General features: G+C 34.9%; 1 protein-coding gene across 1 annotated transcript; it reads right to left on the bottom strand.

Annotated features, from left to right (window-relative positions):
- Nucleotides 1-810: 810 nt before the first annotated feature.
- On the bottom strand, nucleotides 811-1,356 carry LOC107961185 (uncharacterized). The gene is made up of 2 exons (XM_016897420.1): nucleotides 1,144-1,356; nucleotides 811-960 (listed from the first exon to the last, which is right to left on the bottom strand). The coding sequence occupies exons 1-2, from the start codon at nucleotides 1,354-1,356 to the stop codon at nucleotides 811-813; spliced, it is 363 nt and encodes a 120-aa protein (XP_016752909.1).
- Nucleotides 1,357-20,232: the final 18,876 nt, after the last annotated feature.

A 20,232-nucleotide genomic window follows, 5' to 3' on the forward strand; every position in this document is an offset into this window, starting at 1 on the left:
TATGCCAAATAGTCCCTTTAGGTGTTTTCATGCTAACAACTTTCAAAAAAGTTATTTATGACATAACTAGGACTCCTATTCTTCCATGAAAACTCAGCAACTATCAAAAATACATTCATGAAAAAACCCTAAACTCTTAACCATTTTGCAAAATAGACCCCTCATTTGAAAGGTTATGCTTCATGGGTCTCAAAAGCGCAAAAATTATTAACTAGGGACATGGGAATCACTTGTTGAGGTAATAAGTTGCTGAAATTTCAAAGCTTCAAAAACCCCTCTTTTGCTGATATTTTCGGTGGGGAGAAAACACGGAGAAGAAGAAAAATAATAGCTAGGCTTTTAGGCATTATTTTATCATCAATTCATGACATCATTCACCTAAACTTTGACTATTTGACCAACTTTGTTTCTTATGGACAGCCACCTTGCTTCTAGGGGTCAAATTACTCTTTAAAATCTCTTAATTTTAGTTCTCTAGCTATTTAACACATTTGGGTACTAAAAATCAACTTTTACCTTTTATGCAATTTAGTCCTTTTTCGCAATCGGCTCACAAACGTTAAAATAGAATCACCAATTTTTTCATGCACTAATATAATCATGTTATAACCTCATAATTATAATAAAATAAATTTTATAACTTTATATTTGTGGTCCCGAGACTACTATTCTGACTAGGCCCTAAATCGGACTGTTACATTTCTCCTCCTAGGAATTTTCATCTCCGAAAATCTTACCGGAGAATAGATTCGGGTATTGGTCTCGAAGAGACTCCTCGGGTTCCCATGTGGCTTCTTCGATCCCATGTCTCTACCACAAAACCTTTACAAGTGGTATACTCTTATTTCTTTGCTGTTTGACTTCTCGGGCCAAAATCTTCACCAGGTCCTCACTATAAGTCATGTTCGGAAGAATCTCCACCTCTGTCGGCTTAATCACATGCGAAGGGTCTGATCTGTACTAGTGTAACATGGAAACATGAAACACATCGTGAATCTTTTCTAATTCTGGTGGCAATTCCAAACGGTAGGCAAAAGGTCCTACTCTCTCGATAACCTCATCAAGTCCTATGAAATGAGGACTCAACTTGCCCCTTTTTCCAAACCCGAGGACTTTCCTCCACGGGGAAACTTTTAAAAATACCTTATCACCGACTTCAAGCTTAATTTCCTTTCGTCTCAAATCTGCATAGGATTTTTGTTTATTCGAGGCGGCTTTCAGACAGTTACGAATCACTTTAACTTTCTCCTCAGCTTCTTTTACTAAATCAACCCCATGAATCTGATTCTCTATCAACTCGATCCAGTATAAGGGTGTTCGATACTTTCGCCCGTACAAGGCTTCATAAGGTGCCATTTTCAGACTCGATTGATAGCTGTTGTTGTAGGAAAATTCAACCAATGGCAAGTATTTTTCCCAGCTTCCTTGAAACTTGAAAACACAACATCTCATGTCTTCTAAGATCTTTATTACCCTTTCTGACTGTCTGTCAGTTTGTGGATGAAAAGCCATGCTGAAACTCAACTTGGTTCTTAGAGCCTCTTGTAACTTTTTCCAAAACCTCAAGGTGAATCTCGAGTCTCAATCTGAAACAATCGATACAATCTCAAAAACATACAAGTCGATCAATTTTTCAAGGGAGTAGTCGGTACACACTGGTACGAAGTGTGCTGACTTAGTTAGTCTGTCGACAATAACCCATACTACATCTTTCTTTTTTCGGGGTTAGTGGCAAACCCGTCACAAAATCCATTGTGATCCGATCCCACTTCCATTCGGGAGCCGTAATAGGCTGAAGTAATCCGGAAGGCACTTCGTGTTCAGCCTTTACTTGCTGACACACTAAACGCTTAGAGACAAACTCCGAAATGTCTCTTTTCATTCCTGACCACCAATACATTTTCTTAAGGCCGTTATACATTTTTACACTACCCAGGTGGATGGACAAATAACCACCATGTGCCTCTCGTAAAATCTTTTGAATGAGCTTACTCTCTTTAGGTACATAAACTCTATCTTTAAACTTTAAACATCCGTCGATCAATTCAAAAATCTGATTCAACACTTGACTCACACTGAGTCTTCTTGGCTTCTAACTCATCATCGTTCTTCTAAGCTTCACAAATTTCTTGTAGAAACATTGGTCTAGCTCTCAACTTTGTTAAAATCGAACCATCATCCAATAAAGCCAAATGGGCTGTCATAGCTTTCAATGCAAATAAGGACTTTCTGCTCAATGCATCGGCGACCACGTTCGACTTTCCTGGATGGTAGTTGATAATCAACTCAGAATCCTTTAATAGCTCTAACTATCGGTATTGCCTCAAATTTAACTCCTTTTGAGTCATTAAGTACTTTAAGTTCTTATGGTCGGTGAATACCTGACATTTCCCTCCATACAAATGGTGTCTCCAAATCTTTAGTGCGAACACTACAGACGCTAGCTCTAAATCATGGGTTGGATAATTTCTCTCGTGTGGTTTAAGCTATTTCGAGGCATAGGTTATAACCTTACCTTCTTGCATGAGCACACACCCTAAACAATTTAAGGAGGCGTCACTATAAATTACAAACTCCTTGCCTGATTCTGGTTGCACTAAAATTGGGGCTTCGGTCAACAAAGCCTTTAATTTCTCGAAGCTCTGTTGGCATTCTTCTGTCCATTCAAACTTGACATCTTTTTGCAGTAGTCTAGTCATCAGAGTAGCTATCATAGAATATCCATTTACAAACCGTCTGTAGTATCCGACTAAACCCAAAAAGCTTCAAACCTCTGTTACATTCCTCGGCAGTTTCCATTCCACAATAACTAAAATCTTACTTGGGTCAACTTTGATTCCGTCACTCGATACAATGTGTCCTAAAAATCTGACCTCGTTGAGCCAAAACTCACTCTTACTAAACTTGGCATAAAGTTACTTATCCCTCAAGGTCTACAACACAGTCCCCAAATGCTCCGCGTGCTCATTCTCATTAAGCAAATAAATCAATATGTCATCGATAAAAATGACGACGTATGGTCGAAAGATGCTGTTCATCAAATCCATAAATACTGCTGGGGCATTTGTCAATCCAAAAGGCATAATAAAAAACTCGTAATGCCCATATCTCATCTAAAAAGCAGTCTTCTGCACATCTTGTTCCTTGACTTTTAGCTGGTAGTAACCCGACCTCAAATCTATTTTAGAAAATACAGTGGCTCCTCTCAATTGATCAAAGAGATCATTGATCCTTGGCAAGGGATACTTGTTCTTCACTGTTACTTTGTTAAGTTGTCTATAGTCGATACATAACCTTATCGACCCGTCTTTCTTTTTCACAAAAAGTACCGGAGTACCCCATGGTGAATAACTCAGTCTAGCAAAACCTTTATATGTTAATTCTTGCAACTGTACTTTCAACTCTTTCAACTCAGTGGGGGTCATTCTATACGGTGCAATCAAGATTGGCATCGTGCCAGGAACTAACTCGATACTAAACTTAACTTCTCTCTCTAGAGGTAATCCGGGCAACTCTTCCGAAAAAACATCTATAAACTTACAAACCATTGGTACTGATTCAATCTTCGACTCAGACACTTGAGTATTCATCACAAAAGCTAGATAAGCCTCATACCCTTTTCTCAAATATTTTTTAGTGGTCAAAGAAGATATTACCACAGGAGATTTATCCAAGTCACCTGGTCCAACCCGAAGAATATTCCCATATTCACACTTTAACTCAATAATTTTCTTCCCACAGTCCACTACAACACTATGGGAAGTCAACCAATCCATCCCGAGGCTTACATCAAACTCATTGAACATCAATAACATTAAAGTAGCCGGAAAACAATGACCTCTAATTGTCAAAGGACAACTCCTACATACTTGGTCAACTAGCACGTGTCTACCTAAAGGGTTGGATACTTTTATCACAAACTCAGTGGACTCTACTATCATATTTATACGAGGCATCAAATCCATACAGATATAGGAATAGGTAGACCCCGAATCAATTAATGCAACAACAGATATATCATGGATAGAAAAAGTACCCGTGATCACATCAGGAGACTCTGCCTCATTGCGGGCACGAATAGCATATAAGTCATTGCAAGTGCTCTGCCCTCGAACCTCACTGCGACATCTTTTGCTGTACCCTTACTACTAGCCCCACTCCTGAAGTTCTTTTGCGGTCTACCCCTTAACGAAGCACTGCTTGCCTTCATTTCTTGCTTCCTCTCTCTCTCTTCCATCTCAAGGCAAACGCTAATAAAATGGTATAGTGACCCACACTTGAAACAACCCCTCTCATTTACTCGGTATTCGCCTAAGTGGCGTCTCCCACATTGCAGGTACTCTTGCCTATTTGGCTAAGTACTACCAACACTAGCAACCGAAGTAGTTTGGGCTTTAGACGCCATATTCTGTTAATTCTTGCTTCTCCTCGAATACCCTACTGAAACATTCGATCGGGTAATAAATTCTTTTGATCTCTTAGATGAGGACTGATGTGCTTTCCCTATCTGTCTTTTCTTTAAATCTCGTGACTCAAAGGCCGCCTCCCTCCTCTCTTTCACCAGCTCTTCTGCTTTACACGCTCTTTCAACGAGCATCACAAATTATCTTAACTCTAGGATGCCCAAAAATACTCGGATATCTTCATTAAGGCCATTCTCAAACCTCTTACACATAGTAGCTTTAGTGGATATGCATTCCCGTGCATACTTGCTGAGTTTCACAAACTCATGCTCATATTCTGTCACAGTCTTATTACCCCGTTTCAACTCTAAAAATTCCTTCCTTTTCTGGTCCATGAGCCTCTGGTTAATGTACTTCTTTCTGAACTCTTCTTGGAAAAATTCCCAAGTTACTCTTTCTCTCGGTACCATAGACACGAGAGTATTCCACCACGATAAACTGAGTCTTGTAGAAGTGACACGGCACACTTCGCGCACTCTTTAAGCGTTCATGACAGTTCATAGAATACCCTCATGATATTTTCTAACCAAAACTCTGCTCTCTCCAAGTCATCATCTATATTAGCCAGAAATTCCTCGGCCCCTTGTTTCTGAATCTTATCTACCAGAGGCTTCTCTCTTCTGAACATGTCCACACCTTATGGAGCTACCAGGGCATACTGAAAAATTGGGGGAGGTAGAGGAGGTGGAGTGTCTGGATTTGCATGAACAAACTCTATATACCAAGCATCCATCATTTGGAGGTAGGCTTCCCTAGCCCTTCTGTCTTGGCCCATACTCACGGGCTTGCTCTCTACTGGCGCAGTCCCTTCTGCGGGAGCCAGTGCATTACTTTCAACATCATCCGCCGTGGTTCTATCAGGATCCATATAATTTTCAGGAATTGTCACACTATCAATATATATTTATGGCATGTATAGTTAGACTCGTACTCTAGCTAGGTTAGTCCTAAAACTTACTAAACCATGCTCTATTACTAATAAATGTAACACCCCTCACTCGTATCCAGCGTCAGAATAGGGTTCGAGGCGCTACCGAACTTAAACTCAACCAATCTTAGGAAATCAGGCCATAAAACTTTGATCAATTTAAAACTTTTCGTTTTATAAGCAACTTGTCCTTTACTTGGGCTTAAAAGGCCCAAAACATACATTCGAGGTGGTTCGAGATCAAATCGATGGCTCAAGAAAAACTTGGAAAATTCATGCTTTAAGGCTCCACACGCCCTTATGCGTATGTCCCAGACATGGTCTTACACTGCTATCCTCATCGAGGCCGATGCGGTATCCCAAACATGGTCTTATACTAGCTCTCGTATATACGTGCTGATCATTTCCCGGACATGTCTTACTCTAGCACAACTTTTAGCCGATGCATGTCCCAGACACGTCTTACACTGGCTATCATCGTCGAGGCCGATGCATGTCCTAGACATGTCTTACATTGGCACTCATCTCTACGCCGATGCCATGTCCTAAACATGGTCTTACACTGGCACTCATAATGGGGCCGATGTATGTCCCAGACATGTCTTACACTGGCACACAAGAAATCCGAATGTTATGGAATGAGTATCTGGTTTGTTTCCTAGGGTCCCAACTAGATCTTTCTACTATCTCAATCACTAATATGCAATCTCAATTCAAAATCTAGAAATTCATACTATATCAATTCAATGACAATTTGAAAACATATATTAACATTGTAGTTGTATTATTTATATACAACTTACCTCGATTTACAAAATGTACTGGACTACTCAGTTTAGTCGGATTGCTTGGCTTTGCCCCGGTCTAGGTTCAATTTTGGAAAATCTTGATTTATAATAACAAAATGCACTTATTGTCACTAATTACAATTAGGCAATCATAAATTCACATCTTTGGTAAAATGACCATTTTGCCCCTAGACTTTGGCAAAATGACCATTTTACCCTATGCTCGAAAATCTATTTTTATCGAATTTATTCGTATTTCAAGCCTAGCCAAACTCTTTTTACTCTTATATCAAACTCCAAAAGTGCACTATTTCACACACTTATTACTTATTTTTCAACTTATGCAAAATAGTCCCTTTAGGTGTTTTTATGCTAACACCTTTCACAAAAGTTATTTATGACACAACCAGGACACCTATTCTTCCATGAAAACATAGCAACTATCACAAATAAATTCATGGAAAACCCTAAACTCTTAACCATTTTTCAAAATAGACCCCTCATTTGAAAGCTTATGCTTCAAGGGTTTCAAAAGCGCAAAAAATATTAACTAGGGACATGGGAATCACTTACTTGTTGAGGTAATAAGTTGCTAAAATTCCAAAGCTTCAAAAACCCCTCTTTTGCTGATATTTTTGGTGGGGAGAAAACATGGAGAAGAAGAAAAATAATAGCTAGGCTTTTAGGCATTATTTTATCACCAACTCATGACATCATTCACTTAAACTTTGACTATTTGACCAACTTTGCTTCCTATGGCCGGACACCTTGCTTCTAGGGATCAAAGTACTCTTTGAAATCCCCTAATTTTAATTCTCTAGCTATTTAACACATTGGGGGTACTAAAAATCAACTTTTACCTTTTATGCGATTTAGTCCTCTTTTGCAATCTGCTCACAAACGTTAAAATTGACTCACCAAATTTTTCATGCACGAATATAATCATGTTATAACCTCATAATTATAATAAACTAAATTTTATAACTTCATATTTGTAGTCCCGAGACCACTGTTCCGATTAGGCTTTAAATCGGGCTGTTACAAGATTACCAAGCAACAATCACAAAAACGTAGAAATTATCAAAAACCGATCAAAAATCATACCTTAATCAAGTGATCAAAGTGTCGAACCCTAGCAAGCTTTTTCTTTTATTTTTCTTTGATATTTTCGACAATAACAAGTAATAATGAACTAATTTCATGCATTTTGTTTTATTAATCATATATTAATGCATTAATTACCATTTTACCCTTACATTATATCATTAAATTTACCAACTACATGTCCATCGTTGTCCACCATTAAAATTAATGGTATAATTGACATGCAATGACCTTTACTTTAATAAGCCATATCAATTTAGCACATTAACAAATAGAAAGCTACTTTTTCATTTTACTCGATTAGGTCCTTTTATCAAATTAAACACACAAACGATCAAATTTTCATACGGAATTTTCACACATAATAATTCACATAATATAAACATGGAAAATAATATTAAAAATATTTTTCTGACTCAAATTTGTGGTCCTGAAACCACTATTCCGACTAGGGTCTAAACTAGATCGTTACAAACTCTTGTTATTATAATTGCTACGTTTCTTTCAATAAGCTTTATCATTTAAATTGTCAAACTTGCTAAGCTCTGTAGAGACTTACTCACATTATTTTCTTGTTGCCTTGTATATAACGTTTTTTGGAATCGGGCGATCGGATCAACTTGAAGATCACACTATCTAGATATATTTTGGTAGACTATGATATGTTTATTTTGGGTTATATGGCATGCAATAGTTGTCATGTATATGTTTTGGATGCTTATTACTTATGATACATCTTAAGGTTGGATAATGAAATTTTAAGTAGGTATTGGCTCACATGTATATATCTATGTTTTGCCTTTTGGTTTGTAAAGATCTATATATTTGTGTTTTGGTCATTTGGTATAAGTTTTATATAAGTGTTTGAAAATATAATATGAATGTATACGTTTGAATGAGAAAAGTAATGGTAAGTTTTAGAATGAGATGATATATGATTTGAGAGTTTTAACGAATACCTTAATGTGTTTGTTATAGAAATGTGAATTGAGGTGACAATGATGGCATATCGATTAGACCTTGTAACATCCTGTTTCTAGTGAAATCAAAATAGTGGTTTCAGGACCACAAACCAAAAGTTTAAAATTTTATTTTATTGTTATTTTATTTCCTATAGCATCATAGTAATACCATATGAAAACTTTGTTAAGAAATTTTACCGTTTACATGCTCAATTTGATAAAAAGGACTAAATGGCGTAAAGTGCAAAAGTTGAGTTCTTGTAGCTAAAAATATTAAATAGCTATAGAAATTTAAAGTGAGAGCCCTTATATGGTAATTAGACCACTAATGAAGATAGTGGAATGTAATGGTTCGGCATTATTGAAGTTTTGATTAATTTTTAAGGTTAATTAAGTAATGAGTAAATCAAAGATAAAATTAAATTAAATAAATCAAAGTATAATCTTTTTCTTCTTTCTCTAATCGAAATTTCAAAGAAGTGGAAGCCATTAAAGCTTGCTAGGTTCGGCCAACTTAAGTCCTTGTGCATGTGAGTAATTTTTGTCCCATTTTTTAATTATTTTTATGCTTTCAGGACCATTGTAGCTTAATTTAGTTAGCCCGAGGACTAATTTGCAAAATTTTAAACTATAGGGTTTTTCCATTAATGAATATGCATATTTTTTTGATGAGTTATGGAAGAAAATGAATAGTTGTTGTTATATAAACAACTTCTGTTAAGTGATTTTTGATAAAATTGTCAAATAGGGATTAAAATGAAAAATAGAAAATTTTACATGGTGAATTTGTGAAACAAATGAAATATGGGGCTTGCTAGGGACCTAGTTGATATTTGGCCATAGTGGGTTGTGGTGAAATTTTGTAAATTTCCATTTTTATGAGCTAGGGACTAAATTGCAAAGAAATTAAAAGTATGGGGGAAAAATGATAATTTTTCCAAAATATGATTTTGGGTTAAATTGAATAAAATATTTATTGAATTGAGTTAAATTTATCTGTATAGACCAAGACAAACCTCGTACAGCTTTAGATCCGGGCAAAGAGAAAGTGTCGAATTAATCGCCTCTGTATCCACGTATACTCGTCGAGGTAAGTTTGTGTAATTAAATCAAGTTTATATGTTTTTAATTGAATTATGCATGTGTTGTGAAATGTCATACACATATACTGATTGTATCTCCAACAACGTACGATAATTACCGAGTCCCATTTGAACCTTACGAATTCGTAGTATACAAATGACATGTCATTAGGGTTTACATGATTCGGGTGCTGGTCCTGAACATCCTACCGATGGCTAAGGTCCAACATGTGTTACGGATACTCCACAGCTCATGTGAGCAACATCGTGTAGCTACGTTTTGACCTACAGCTTGTGTGAGCAGGCCCATTTTCACAGCTCGCGTGAGCATACCGATTTACAGCTCATGTGAGCATATAGATTTACATCTCGTGTGAGCATACATGTACAGGATTTGACGGATTACAATTATATGATTTAGCACACTATGTGTGAGTTATCTCGGGTATCCAATGATATTCTAAATGGTTCAACAGGCATTATTCTGATATGAAATGGTAAGGGTTCATTAAGAACTATTACAGAGGTGCATATGAATTATATGGAAATGTTGTTACATGATATATGAAAAATTGAATTGGATGTTACATGTATATGAAACTTAACTAATTGTTATGCTCATCCATGATTATTGGTTTGTGTATGTATTTACATGGCTAACATGGTTGGTGTATATGTGCTTAGGCATTTGGCCAAATTATTTTGGGATATGCTATGTTTATCTTACCTATTTTTTGATTAAATGGTAAGTTATATTTTAAGTGATACGAACTTACTAAGCTTAAATGCTTACTCTGTGTCATTTTTCGTGTTTTATAGTGTATCGGAAGCTTGTCAGAGCTATATCACAGTGTCTATTGGCTCTATCAGTATTTTTGGATGTTTTAATTTTGGTTATAATGGCATGTATAGATATTTTGGCTAATGTTGGCCTATGTGTTTTGGTTGTTGATATAGCCATTTGACTTGGCTTGTGTTTTGGCATTTTGTTGGTGTAATGGCATGGTTTGACATGTATATAAGTAGCCTTAAAATGGTTGATGTTTGGTTTGATATATTTGAATAATGGATGATGAAATGATAATAGTGAATATGCATATTATATATGTCATGTGACTTGTTAGGAATATGGTATATTGGTACTTGGTTATGAATGACATATATGAATATTGATTCTAGTAGTTGAATGGTATACTTAGTACAATTTGGTATACTTTGGTAAGTGATACCAATGGTATGAATTAATACAAATATAGTTGGAAGTTAGTTGATCAGTTTGACCAAAATGAGTGCATAGTTAGACATGTTTACATATTGTCATTTGAAGTGCCTAAGGGCATATTGGTTGTATGATATTATACCAAATGTTATGACTTGTATATACATGATTTTGATGCCTTGTTATGGCTTGTGTATATGTTTAATTTTGGTTGTAGGTATTTGCCAAGTTGGGTGAGCAAAATGGGCTGGTAAGATGGCCTATTTTCCTTCACACAAGTAGAGACACGGGCATGTGTCTCAGCCGTGTGTGACACATGGCCAGGTGACACGAATGTGTGTCCCCTATAGCTCTCAAAAGGTTGCAAATCAGGCTGTTACACGGCCTGACACAAGGGTGTGTGAGGTTATTTCAAAGGGTACACGGCCTGGCACACGGGCGTGTGGTTTGGCCATGCGACCTAAGTTAGTGAGTTACACGGGCATGGACACGAGCTGGGACACAGCCATGTGTCCCTACTTCAAATGCCCACGTGGCCTGGCTAGATGGCCGTGTGACCCTTCCAGTTTTGAAAATTATCCTTGTTTCCTAAAAAATTCTCTGAGTTTTAATTTCAGTCCCAACTTGTTTCTAACGCTTATTTTGAGCCTGAAAGGCTCGTGTAAGAGACAATATGTATGTTTTGGCTTGGTTTTAATATGTTTAATGATAAGATATGAAATATTTATAAATATGTGTTCGTATGAATTGAAAACTCTAGTAATGATTTGTAACATTATTTCGACGTCGGATACGGGTTAGGGGTGTTACAGACATAGGTCAAGTAAATTTGACATGTTTTTGGGTGTGATTTAATGTGTTTGAGCATGAAATTGTAGCTAAAAATAACTTGGCTTGGTGTTTAAGTTTTGGCAGAAACATGACTTGAAATGCAAGCTTTTTAAATGTGCCCACAGCCTGGGACATGGGTTGTCATAAAGTCGTGTGCCACACACGGCCACCCCATGTGGACATGTGTCATTATTGTTTTAGGTGCAAGCTTCACACCACCTGGTAGTGACACAACCGTGTGATCATATTTAAAAAATACACATTGTCACAGAGAGTTACACCTCCCGGCGACACGACCGTGTGACCAAACTTCGAATGCACACACGTTTTGGCATATGGCTTATGACACGGCCGTGTGTCCCATACATCGAATACTCACACGATCTGGGCTATGTCACATGGCCATGTGACCCCTGTTTTCAAAATTTGTCAATTTTTGCAAACTTTTCTATTTGGTTTCAAAATGATCCCCGAACATTCCTAAACTATTTTTATGGCACCGTAGGCTCAATTTAAGGCCCACAAGTTTATTTCTACCTTGATTAAAATGAGTTATTGAATGTTATTATTTAATTTGCATAATTATTTCTATTTGAAGTTAAATGTATGGAATTGTATTATAATACTCTGTAACCCTAATCCGAAGACAGTGATGGGATAGTGGTGTCAGACATAGATAGAAATTATCAAAAGGATAAAAGTGGTAAATAAATCAAATTTAACATAAGATAGTGGATGTTGATGATGATTACATTTAGTTTAATTAATTTTTAGATTAAATTAATTAAAATTTAATTAAAGTAAATAAACAAGTTTAATTAAAGTTAAACTTAGTATAAATAGAAATGTTAGTGGGATGACAACAAAGTTGTCATCTTCCCCAAGCCATCAACAATTAGTAAAGATGAAATAAGGGAGAAGAAAACACTATAGCTAGTACATTCAACCATTGAAGATTCTTAAGGTAAATTAAGGTAATTTTATATAATTTTTATACATTTATAATCATGGGATCTTGATTTAGCTAGCCCATATATCAATTTGTTTAATTTTTAAGTTTTTATAAAGTTTCCATTGTAGAGAAATTGTTAAATTAGACTTGAATTTGATTAATATTAAGCTTAGATCATGAAAAGGATTAAATTGTAAAGATAATAAACTTGTTAGTTAACTTTGTAACATAAGGGACCAAATTGAAGAAAATGAAACCTATCATGAAATTATGTTAGGAATATAAAGTATAGGGTCCCTAATGAAAGAATGGGAAATTGGATTTTGATCTGAAGCTAAATATCGAAAAATACACATATTTCAAGTATAGGGACTAAATTGAATAAAATGAAAATTAAGTATGGCTTTTGATTTGAATGTTAATTGAGTGAAATATGATATTTGTTAATTATTGAACTATCATATGTAGCTATAGTCGATGATGGGTTGTCGAGAGAGAAAGGAATAGCAAGAGTCGTCGACGAGTAACTAGAGGATTTAGTTTGTACTTTTATGATTCGAGATAAATATATTTGTTTGCTTATTCATCTTACTTGCATGATTGAGTATTGATGTGAGTATATAATGGTCATATAAATTGATTCATTGTGATTGTCATTGAATATCAAGATATTGAACCGAATTGAACAAAATAGAAAGTAGCATGATTTAATTGATACTTGATATGTGATATCAAAATGGATTTAAATATGTTATTTGATATGAGAAAATTGTGAGTTGATGATGAATTGAAATGTGATTATGAAATTGAATGAAAAATGATATCTGAATTGGATTGTATAATGAAAATTGGATCATTGGTACCTTATTAACTGTTTGGGCAAAGTCGGATATAGATAACATTCCATAAGATAGATTGAGTACGAGTTACTTAGACTATATGCCGATGAGCATCGGACATTTTTCTTTGGACGTTTCGATGAGTGTTTTGCACACCTTTTACTTTGATTATATCGATGAGCATTGGGCATAATTTATATACTTCAGATGTTCTAATCAGGCACTAGGTGCTAGATTAGTGTTGGTTGGAATTCGTGTATCCGTTCGAGTTTGAGTTAGGTTTATAAGGAATAGAAAATTCTAAATAAGTAAAATGATGCTTATGTTGATTTGATAATGATGACTGATTCTATAAATTCATATATGCGATATACAAATATCGATAGCATGTGAAAGACCATGCTGACTGGTTATATGGGCTAGAGGGTCGATATGGAAACATGAAAAACCAATAGATTAGATACAAAAATAGGATAATGATATGCATATATAGGCTAAATTGAATTGAAATTGAATCTATTGTTGTTAACTAGAAAGAAAGGTATGACACATTAAACTGATTGCTATAAATGCTTGTTCATGGATTTATATTTAAATGTTAATGTGCAAAATCCTATTTTTGACATATGAATGGTAACTATTTTGGTTGAAAATTATATGTTAAGAGGGATATGTTGTACATGATGGTAATAACATTTACGAGGGATATGCTTAACATACAATTTATTTATTCCGTGTATACGTATAGGTGAATCTCAAGGTTGCAAGGTGATCAGCATCAAAAGCATGACAATCGACTAAAAAAATGTGTGTATAGTTTCTTTTGTTCCGAAAAATGGCATGTATCTAGTTTTGAGTTGGTTTTGTGTAGTATGAGATCTTGTTGATAAGTAAAGCTAGAAATGGTAAACTTTGGTAGGGGGCAAATGGTTGGTTATATAATTGAGATTGGTACATATGAATTGACTTAGATGATGTATAACTTGTTGAATATATGTGTATTTCTATCAAGTTGTTAAATGGTTAGTATCATGGAATTTGCCATATGTTTTAGTTGAAATGTTGAATTTGATGTAATATATATGTATATAAGTTGTTAATGTTTAAAAGTAAACATATTTGAAAGATGAATCCTTGTTGAAAACATATTTGAAAGATGAATCCTTGTTGAAATGATTGAATTGGTTCATATGTTGATTGTTTAGGTGTTGCAAATTTTGTACCATTTGGACCATCCGGAATTAGGTGGTCACGTCGTGACATTAGGGTCCTTAATGTTATAATGAGATCAAGCTAATGAGGTGGTGTAACAGCCCGTTTTTAGTGGAATCAGAACAGTGATTTCGAGACCACAAATTTAAAGTTAAAAAATTTATTTTATTATTATTTTATGGTCTACAGCATGATAGAAATGTTGTATAAAAATTTTGTTAAGAAATTTTACCGTTTACATGCTTAATTTGATAAAAATGACTAAATCGAGTAAATTGAAAAAGTTGAGTTCTAATAGCTAAAGGTATTAAATAGTTAAAGGACTTTAAGTGGAGGTCCTTATATGGTAATTAGACCATTAGTTTGTTAGTGGATGATAATAGCTTGGCATTTTGTGTATTTATTAAAGTTTATAAAGGTTAATTAGTTAATTAAGTAAATAAATGATAATTAAAATAAAACCAAATTAGTATCATCTTTTCTTTCATCTTTCTCAACCGAATATCAAGGAGAAGAAACCATTTTTCTTAAAGCTAGGTTCAGCCAAGCTTCTTTTGCTTAATTGGTAAGTGATTTTGTCCCGTTTTTAATGATTTATATGTTTCTGGTATCGTTGTAGCTTAATCTAGCTAGCCCGGGGACTAATTTGTGAAATTGTTAAACCGTTAGGGTTTTACCATTGATGAACATGCCTGAGTTTTGGAGTTTGATGTTAGAAAATGAATGGTTCTTTTAAGATAAACAACTTTTATAAAGGAATTTTTGATGTAATTATCAATTAGGGGCTAAATTAAAAATGTAATAAATTCAAGGTAAAATTTACAAATTTGTGAAATATGTGGGCTACTATTAATATGTATAAAAATCAGTTAAGCTTGGGTAAGGGTTAAATTGCATGAATTTCATTTTTGGAGCTTAGAGACTAAATTGCAAAGAAATTAAAAGTATAAGCGCAAAATGGTAATTTTTCCAAAAATATGTTTTGGACTAAATTTATTGATAAATATATTAAATTGAGTTAAATTTATCCGTATAGATCCAATTGGACCTCATACAGAGTTAGATCGTAACAAAGAGGAAATCTCAGATTAATTGCCTCCGTATCTATGTGTACTCGTCGAGGTAAGTTCACGTAATTAAATTGAGTATTTTCATGTTTTAATTGAATTATATGTATGTGATTTGCAAAATTGCCCTGTATAAATACCGATTCCATATCCAATGACATACGACGATTACCGAGCCCCCTTTGAACCTTAGGAATACATAGGATACAAATGACATGTCATTAGGGTTACCGATCAGCTCATGAGAGCTTACCGATTTTCAGCTCATATGAGCTTACCGATTTTCAACTCATGAGAGCATACCTTTCAACTCATGAGAGCATACCGATTCATAGCTCGTATGAGCATACATGTACATGATAGATTACAGTTTAGCACACTATGTGTGAGCTATCCCTCGTATCCAACGATAATCTAAATGGTTCAACGGGTGTTGTTCTGATACGATGTAACATGAGTTCGATACGAGCTATTACAGGTAAATATATAAATTACATGGAAAATGATATTACATGGTATATAGGTATATGAAATGGATGATACATTTTTATAGAATTTGATTAATTATTGAGCTCATCCATGGCTTGGTTTATATATGTCTTTACATGACTAACATGGTTGATGTATATGTGCTTAAGCATTTGGCCAATATATGTTGGAATATTCTTTGTTTACTTACCTTATATGTGAATAAATGGTAAGGTAAATTCCATGCTATACGAACTTACTAAGCTTAAATGCTTACTCTGTGTTATTGTTCATATTTTATAGTGAATTGGAAGCTCGTTCGGGTTGAAAGCTTATTGGAGCTATACCATATTATCCACAGGCTCTTTTGGTATTTTTGGTTGGTTTAAATTTGGTTGTAATGGCGTGTATAGGTTATTTTGGCTAATATTAGTCTATGTGTTTTGGTTTTGGATATGACCATTTGGTTGGTTTGCATTTTGGCCTTGTATTGGTCAATTGGTATATTTTGATGTGTATATAAGTTGCCTTATATGGTTGAGGTATGGCTTGATATGGTAGAATGACGGAAGGTAAAATGATGGTTTGAATATTCATTTTGTATAAGCCTTGAATGGTTGTGAATTAGTACTTGTTTGAATGACTTATTTGGTGTTTTTAGTGCACAAGTTCTATGTGAATTATATGACCATTTAGAGCTAGTTTTGTATGTAATATATGGTACATTTTGGTATGTTTTCAAAGGGTAAATTAGGTGGCATAATATGGCTTAGTTTTGGTCAAGCCTTTGTTGGTTAAATAAGCAAACTGTAAATATATTTGCACATGTTTTTGAATTGTCATTTGAGGTGCCTAAGGGCATATTGCTTGTATGTGAATATAATACATGTTCAAAGCTTGATTTTGCTTGTTTTAGATGCCTTAATATGGCTTGTTATATGCACAAATTTGAGTGTAGGTTGATGCCAAATTAGGTGAGAAATATGGCTTGTAAAATGGCCTAATTTCATCTACACGGGCAGAGACACGAGCCTGTCTCTCAATCGTGTGTAACACATGGCCATGTGTGCCTTGTAGTTTTCAAAGGTTTGCAAGTCAGGTTGTTATATGGCCTGGCACACGGGTGTGTGAGGTTACTTCGAAGGGTACATGGCCTAGCACACGGGCGTGTGGCTTGGCCATGTGGCCAAGGCAGAGAGTTACACGGGCACGGACACTGGCTAGGACATTGCTGTGAGTCCCCATTTCAAATGCCTACACAACCTAGCCATACAACTGTGTGACCCCTGTAGCTTTGAAATTTTTCATTGTTTTCTAAAAAATTCTTTGAGTTTTTGATTTAGTCTCGATTTGTTTCTAATGCATATTTTGGGCCTCGAGGGCTCATATATGGGACAATATGAATATTTTGATTGGTTTTTGATATGAATATTGATATGTTATGAAATGTTTGACATTCTGTTTGTTTGTACTGTAAACTCTGGTAATACTCCATAACCCTGTTCCGGTGACAGAAATGAGTTAAGGGTGTTATAGGTGGTCATGACGAGGAACTCTTGAAGTCGCGATGTCAACCTGATAGTTTGCAAATTTTACAATTTGGTCCCTATGTGATCCTGATTCATTTTAAGAGCTTTCATAAGCTCATATTAATCCTGAAAATGATTGTATAATATAGTTTAAATGAGTAATATAATTATTAGAATGTATTCATAGTTAAATTGAATTGTGTTTGATTGTAGTTACTTTGGCAATGAATGTGGAATACTATAACTCAGACTTGACGATTGGGTTGACTATAGGGTGGTACATGCAGTTTGATGGAATTTAAGATGAACTTGGATTTCTGGCACATTAAAGTGACACTAATATGTTTTGTAACAATCAAGTGGCATGAAAATGGTCGAGTGATACGCCAGTTTGGTTTTGTACAATATATTTTTATGCCACCTCAGAACCTTAATTGACTTCACAAGGTGGACTTGCAGGGAAAGCTCAATCAAAACTGGGGGATGAGGCTTTTTAAGTATATTAATTTGTGGGACAATAGGTATAGTTTTATACCTATAAGCAATCAAATTCCTATGAAAAATTCATAACTTTTCTCGATTACATGTAATTGTTTATAAGCAATGGGAAGTTGTATCTACTATCTTTGTAAAAAAATTAGATGAATTTATCGTAATAGGCCAAAATCTCCCCCAATAAATAAGAAATCAAGAGCAAATGCATTGAGTTCTTAATCATCAACACTGCACTTGAATGTAAGGTCTATTATGGCACCTTAAGTCAGTATGCTTAGCCTTTTAATAATGAGTTCTTTTTGTCATTTGGAGCATATAGTAGTAGCCCTATTTTTAATCCTACACCATATTATGCACCATCATCAACCTTGACACCATATTATACACCCCTATCAACCTTGTAACATCTCGAATTAGGGTCTAGTCGGAATAGTGGTTTCGAGACCATGAATCTGAAGTAGAAATGATTATTTTGTGATTTTTATGAGGTCTATGATATGATTACGTGCTTGTGTAAAAATTTCATGAAGAAATTTTATGTGTAAAGTGTCCAATTTAACTTTAGGGACTAAATCGTAGAAGTTATAAAATTAAAGATTCTAGAAGCTTTAAGTATGAAATGGCTTTAGATTAGTAATTAGAGGCCCTAAAATAGCAATTTACCCAATTTCTATTTTTATGGACAAAAATGCGCATGCATAGGTAAAATTTTAAAGGAAGGCCTTAAGGGCATTTTTGTCTTTTGGTAAATAAAAGAATAAAAAGGGAAAATAAAGCCAAAATCTCTTCATCTTTCTCATTCTTGTGTCGAATTTGAAGAGTCACCATAGCTAAGGTTTCTTCAACCTTTCAAGCTTGATAGTAAGTACATCCTAGCCCCGTTTTTATGATATTTATGTTTTTGAGATCTTTAAAACAAGAACTAGCTATTTCCACCATTGTTTTAAGCTAGGGCTCATGTTCAAAAATTTACCCATGTGTGTCATGCATGTATTTTGATGATTTATGAAGGAATATGAAAGTTTAGTGTTAGATAAACATCTTTTCCTAGGTGATTTTTCATAAAAATGCCAAAAATGACTTATTTGCAAAACATGCAAAAATAAGTTTAAAAAATGTGATTTGATGAAAAATGTAGCCTGTTATAAGAAGGAATATGAATTGGCTAGGCTTGGGTAACAAAGAAATTGGACACATTTTGTTTTACGAGCTTAGAGACAAAAGTGTAAATATGTCAAAGTTTAGGGGTAAAAGTGTAATTTTGTCGTAGAATGATTTTTGGACTAAATTGAATAATTTGGATATTAAATAAGTGAAATTTTCTATTATAGATCAAGAAAAACGGAGTCCGGGCCTAGACCGGGGAAAGAGCAAGATCTTGGACGAAATCGAAGTAATTGTCCATATTTTGTATCGAGGTAAGTTTGTGTGTAATTAATATAGCATTTTATTTTGTGCTTAATATTTGATGTTATACGAATGGTTTAATTATCTTGGTGAATATCACTGATGTCATTTGTTAAAGAATTGTGGTGACTTAAGCCGATTGAACCTCGGGAATACTTAGGGTATAATTGTTTTGACATTTGAGTGGATGAACTCTCGTATAAGACCATATCTGGGATATGGCTTTAGCAGTGACATGTGATCCCATGTAAGACAATGTTTGGGACATGGCTTTGGCATCATTATGTAATCCCATGTAAGACCATGTTCGGGACATGGCATTGGCATCATAATGAGACATCGTGTAAGACCATAGCTGGGCTATCGGCGTCGATATGTGTGATCCCATAAAAGACCATGTCTGGGACATGGCATTGGCATCGTTATGTGGTCCCATGCAAGACCATCTCTAGGATATGGCATTGGCACCCTACCTTGTGTAGATGATATCCTGAGTAACCCTTAGTATTCCAAGCGTTTCAATGGGTAGCCTAGGATGTGACAAAAGAATAATGAGGTATAGCTATCTTGAGTGGGTGCAGGTAAGTACGCCAAACTCATAGTTATTGAGAATATAGAATAATACAATTTTGGTATGATGAAAATAGAGATTATGATTTTGAGTTATATGAGGCATTGTGAGATTTTGAACAAGATAGGATATGATTATAGTGATTATGGAGAATGTGATGAATTGAGTGATGTTATGTGTGTGTTGAAATTACATATTTTCATTGCTTATTATTTACATATAAGCTTACTAAGCTTTATGCTTACTTCTTCTCTTTTCCTTTTTCTTATAGTTTCGTCAAGCTAGTTCGGGGATCAAAGGGCGTCGGAGACTCGA

Source organism: Gossypium hirsutum, chromosome A08 (genome assembly GCF_007990345.1).
Source record: "Gossypium hirsutum isolate 1008001.06 chromosome A08, Gossypium_hirsutum_v2.1, whole genome shotgun sequence".
Lineage (NCBI taxonomy): Eukaryota > Viridiplantae > Streptophyta > Magnoliopsida > Malvales > Malvaceae > Gossypium > Gossypium hirsutum.

Excerpts from the sequence above, each read along its gene's own strand:
- LOC107961185 (XM_016897420.1), bottom strand. The coding sequence starts at position 1,356 with ATGGCACCTTATGAAGCCTTGTACGGGCGAAAGTATCGAACACCCTTA. Across the intron at positions 961-1,143 it reads AGCTTGAAGTCGGTGATAAG|TACAGATCAGACCCTTCGCA; the intron begins GTATTTTTAAAA and ends ATGTTACACTAG.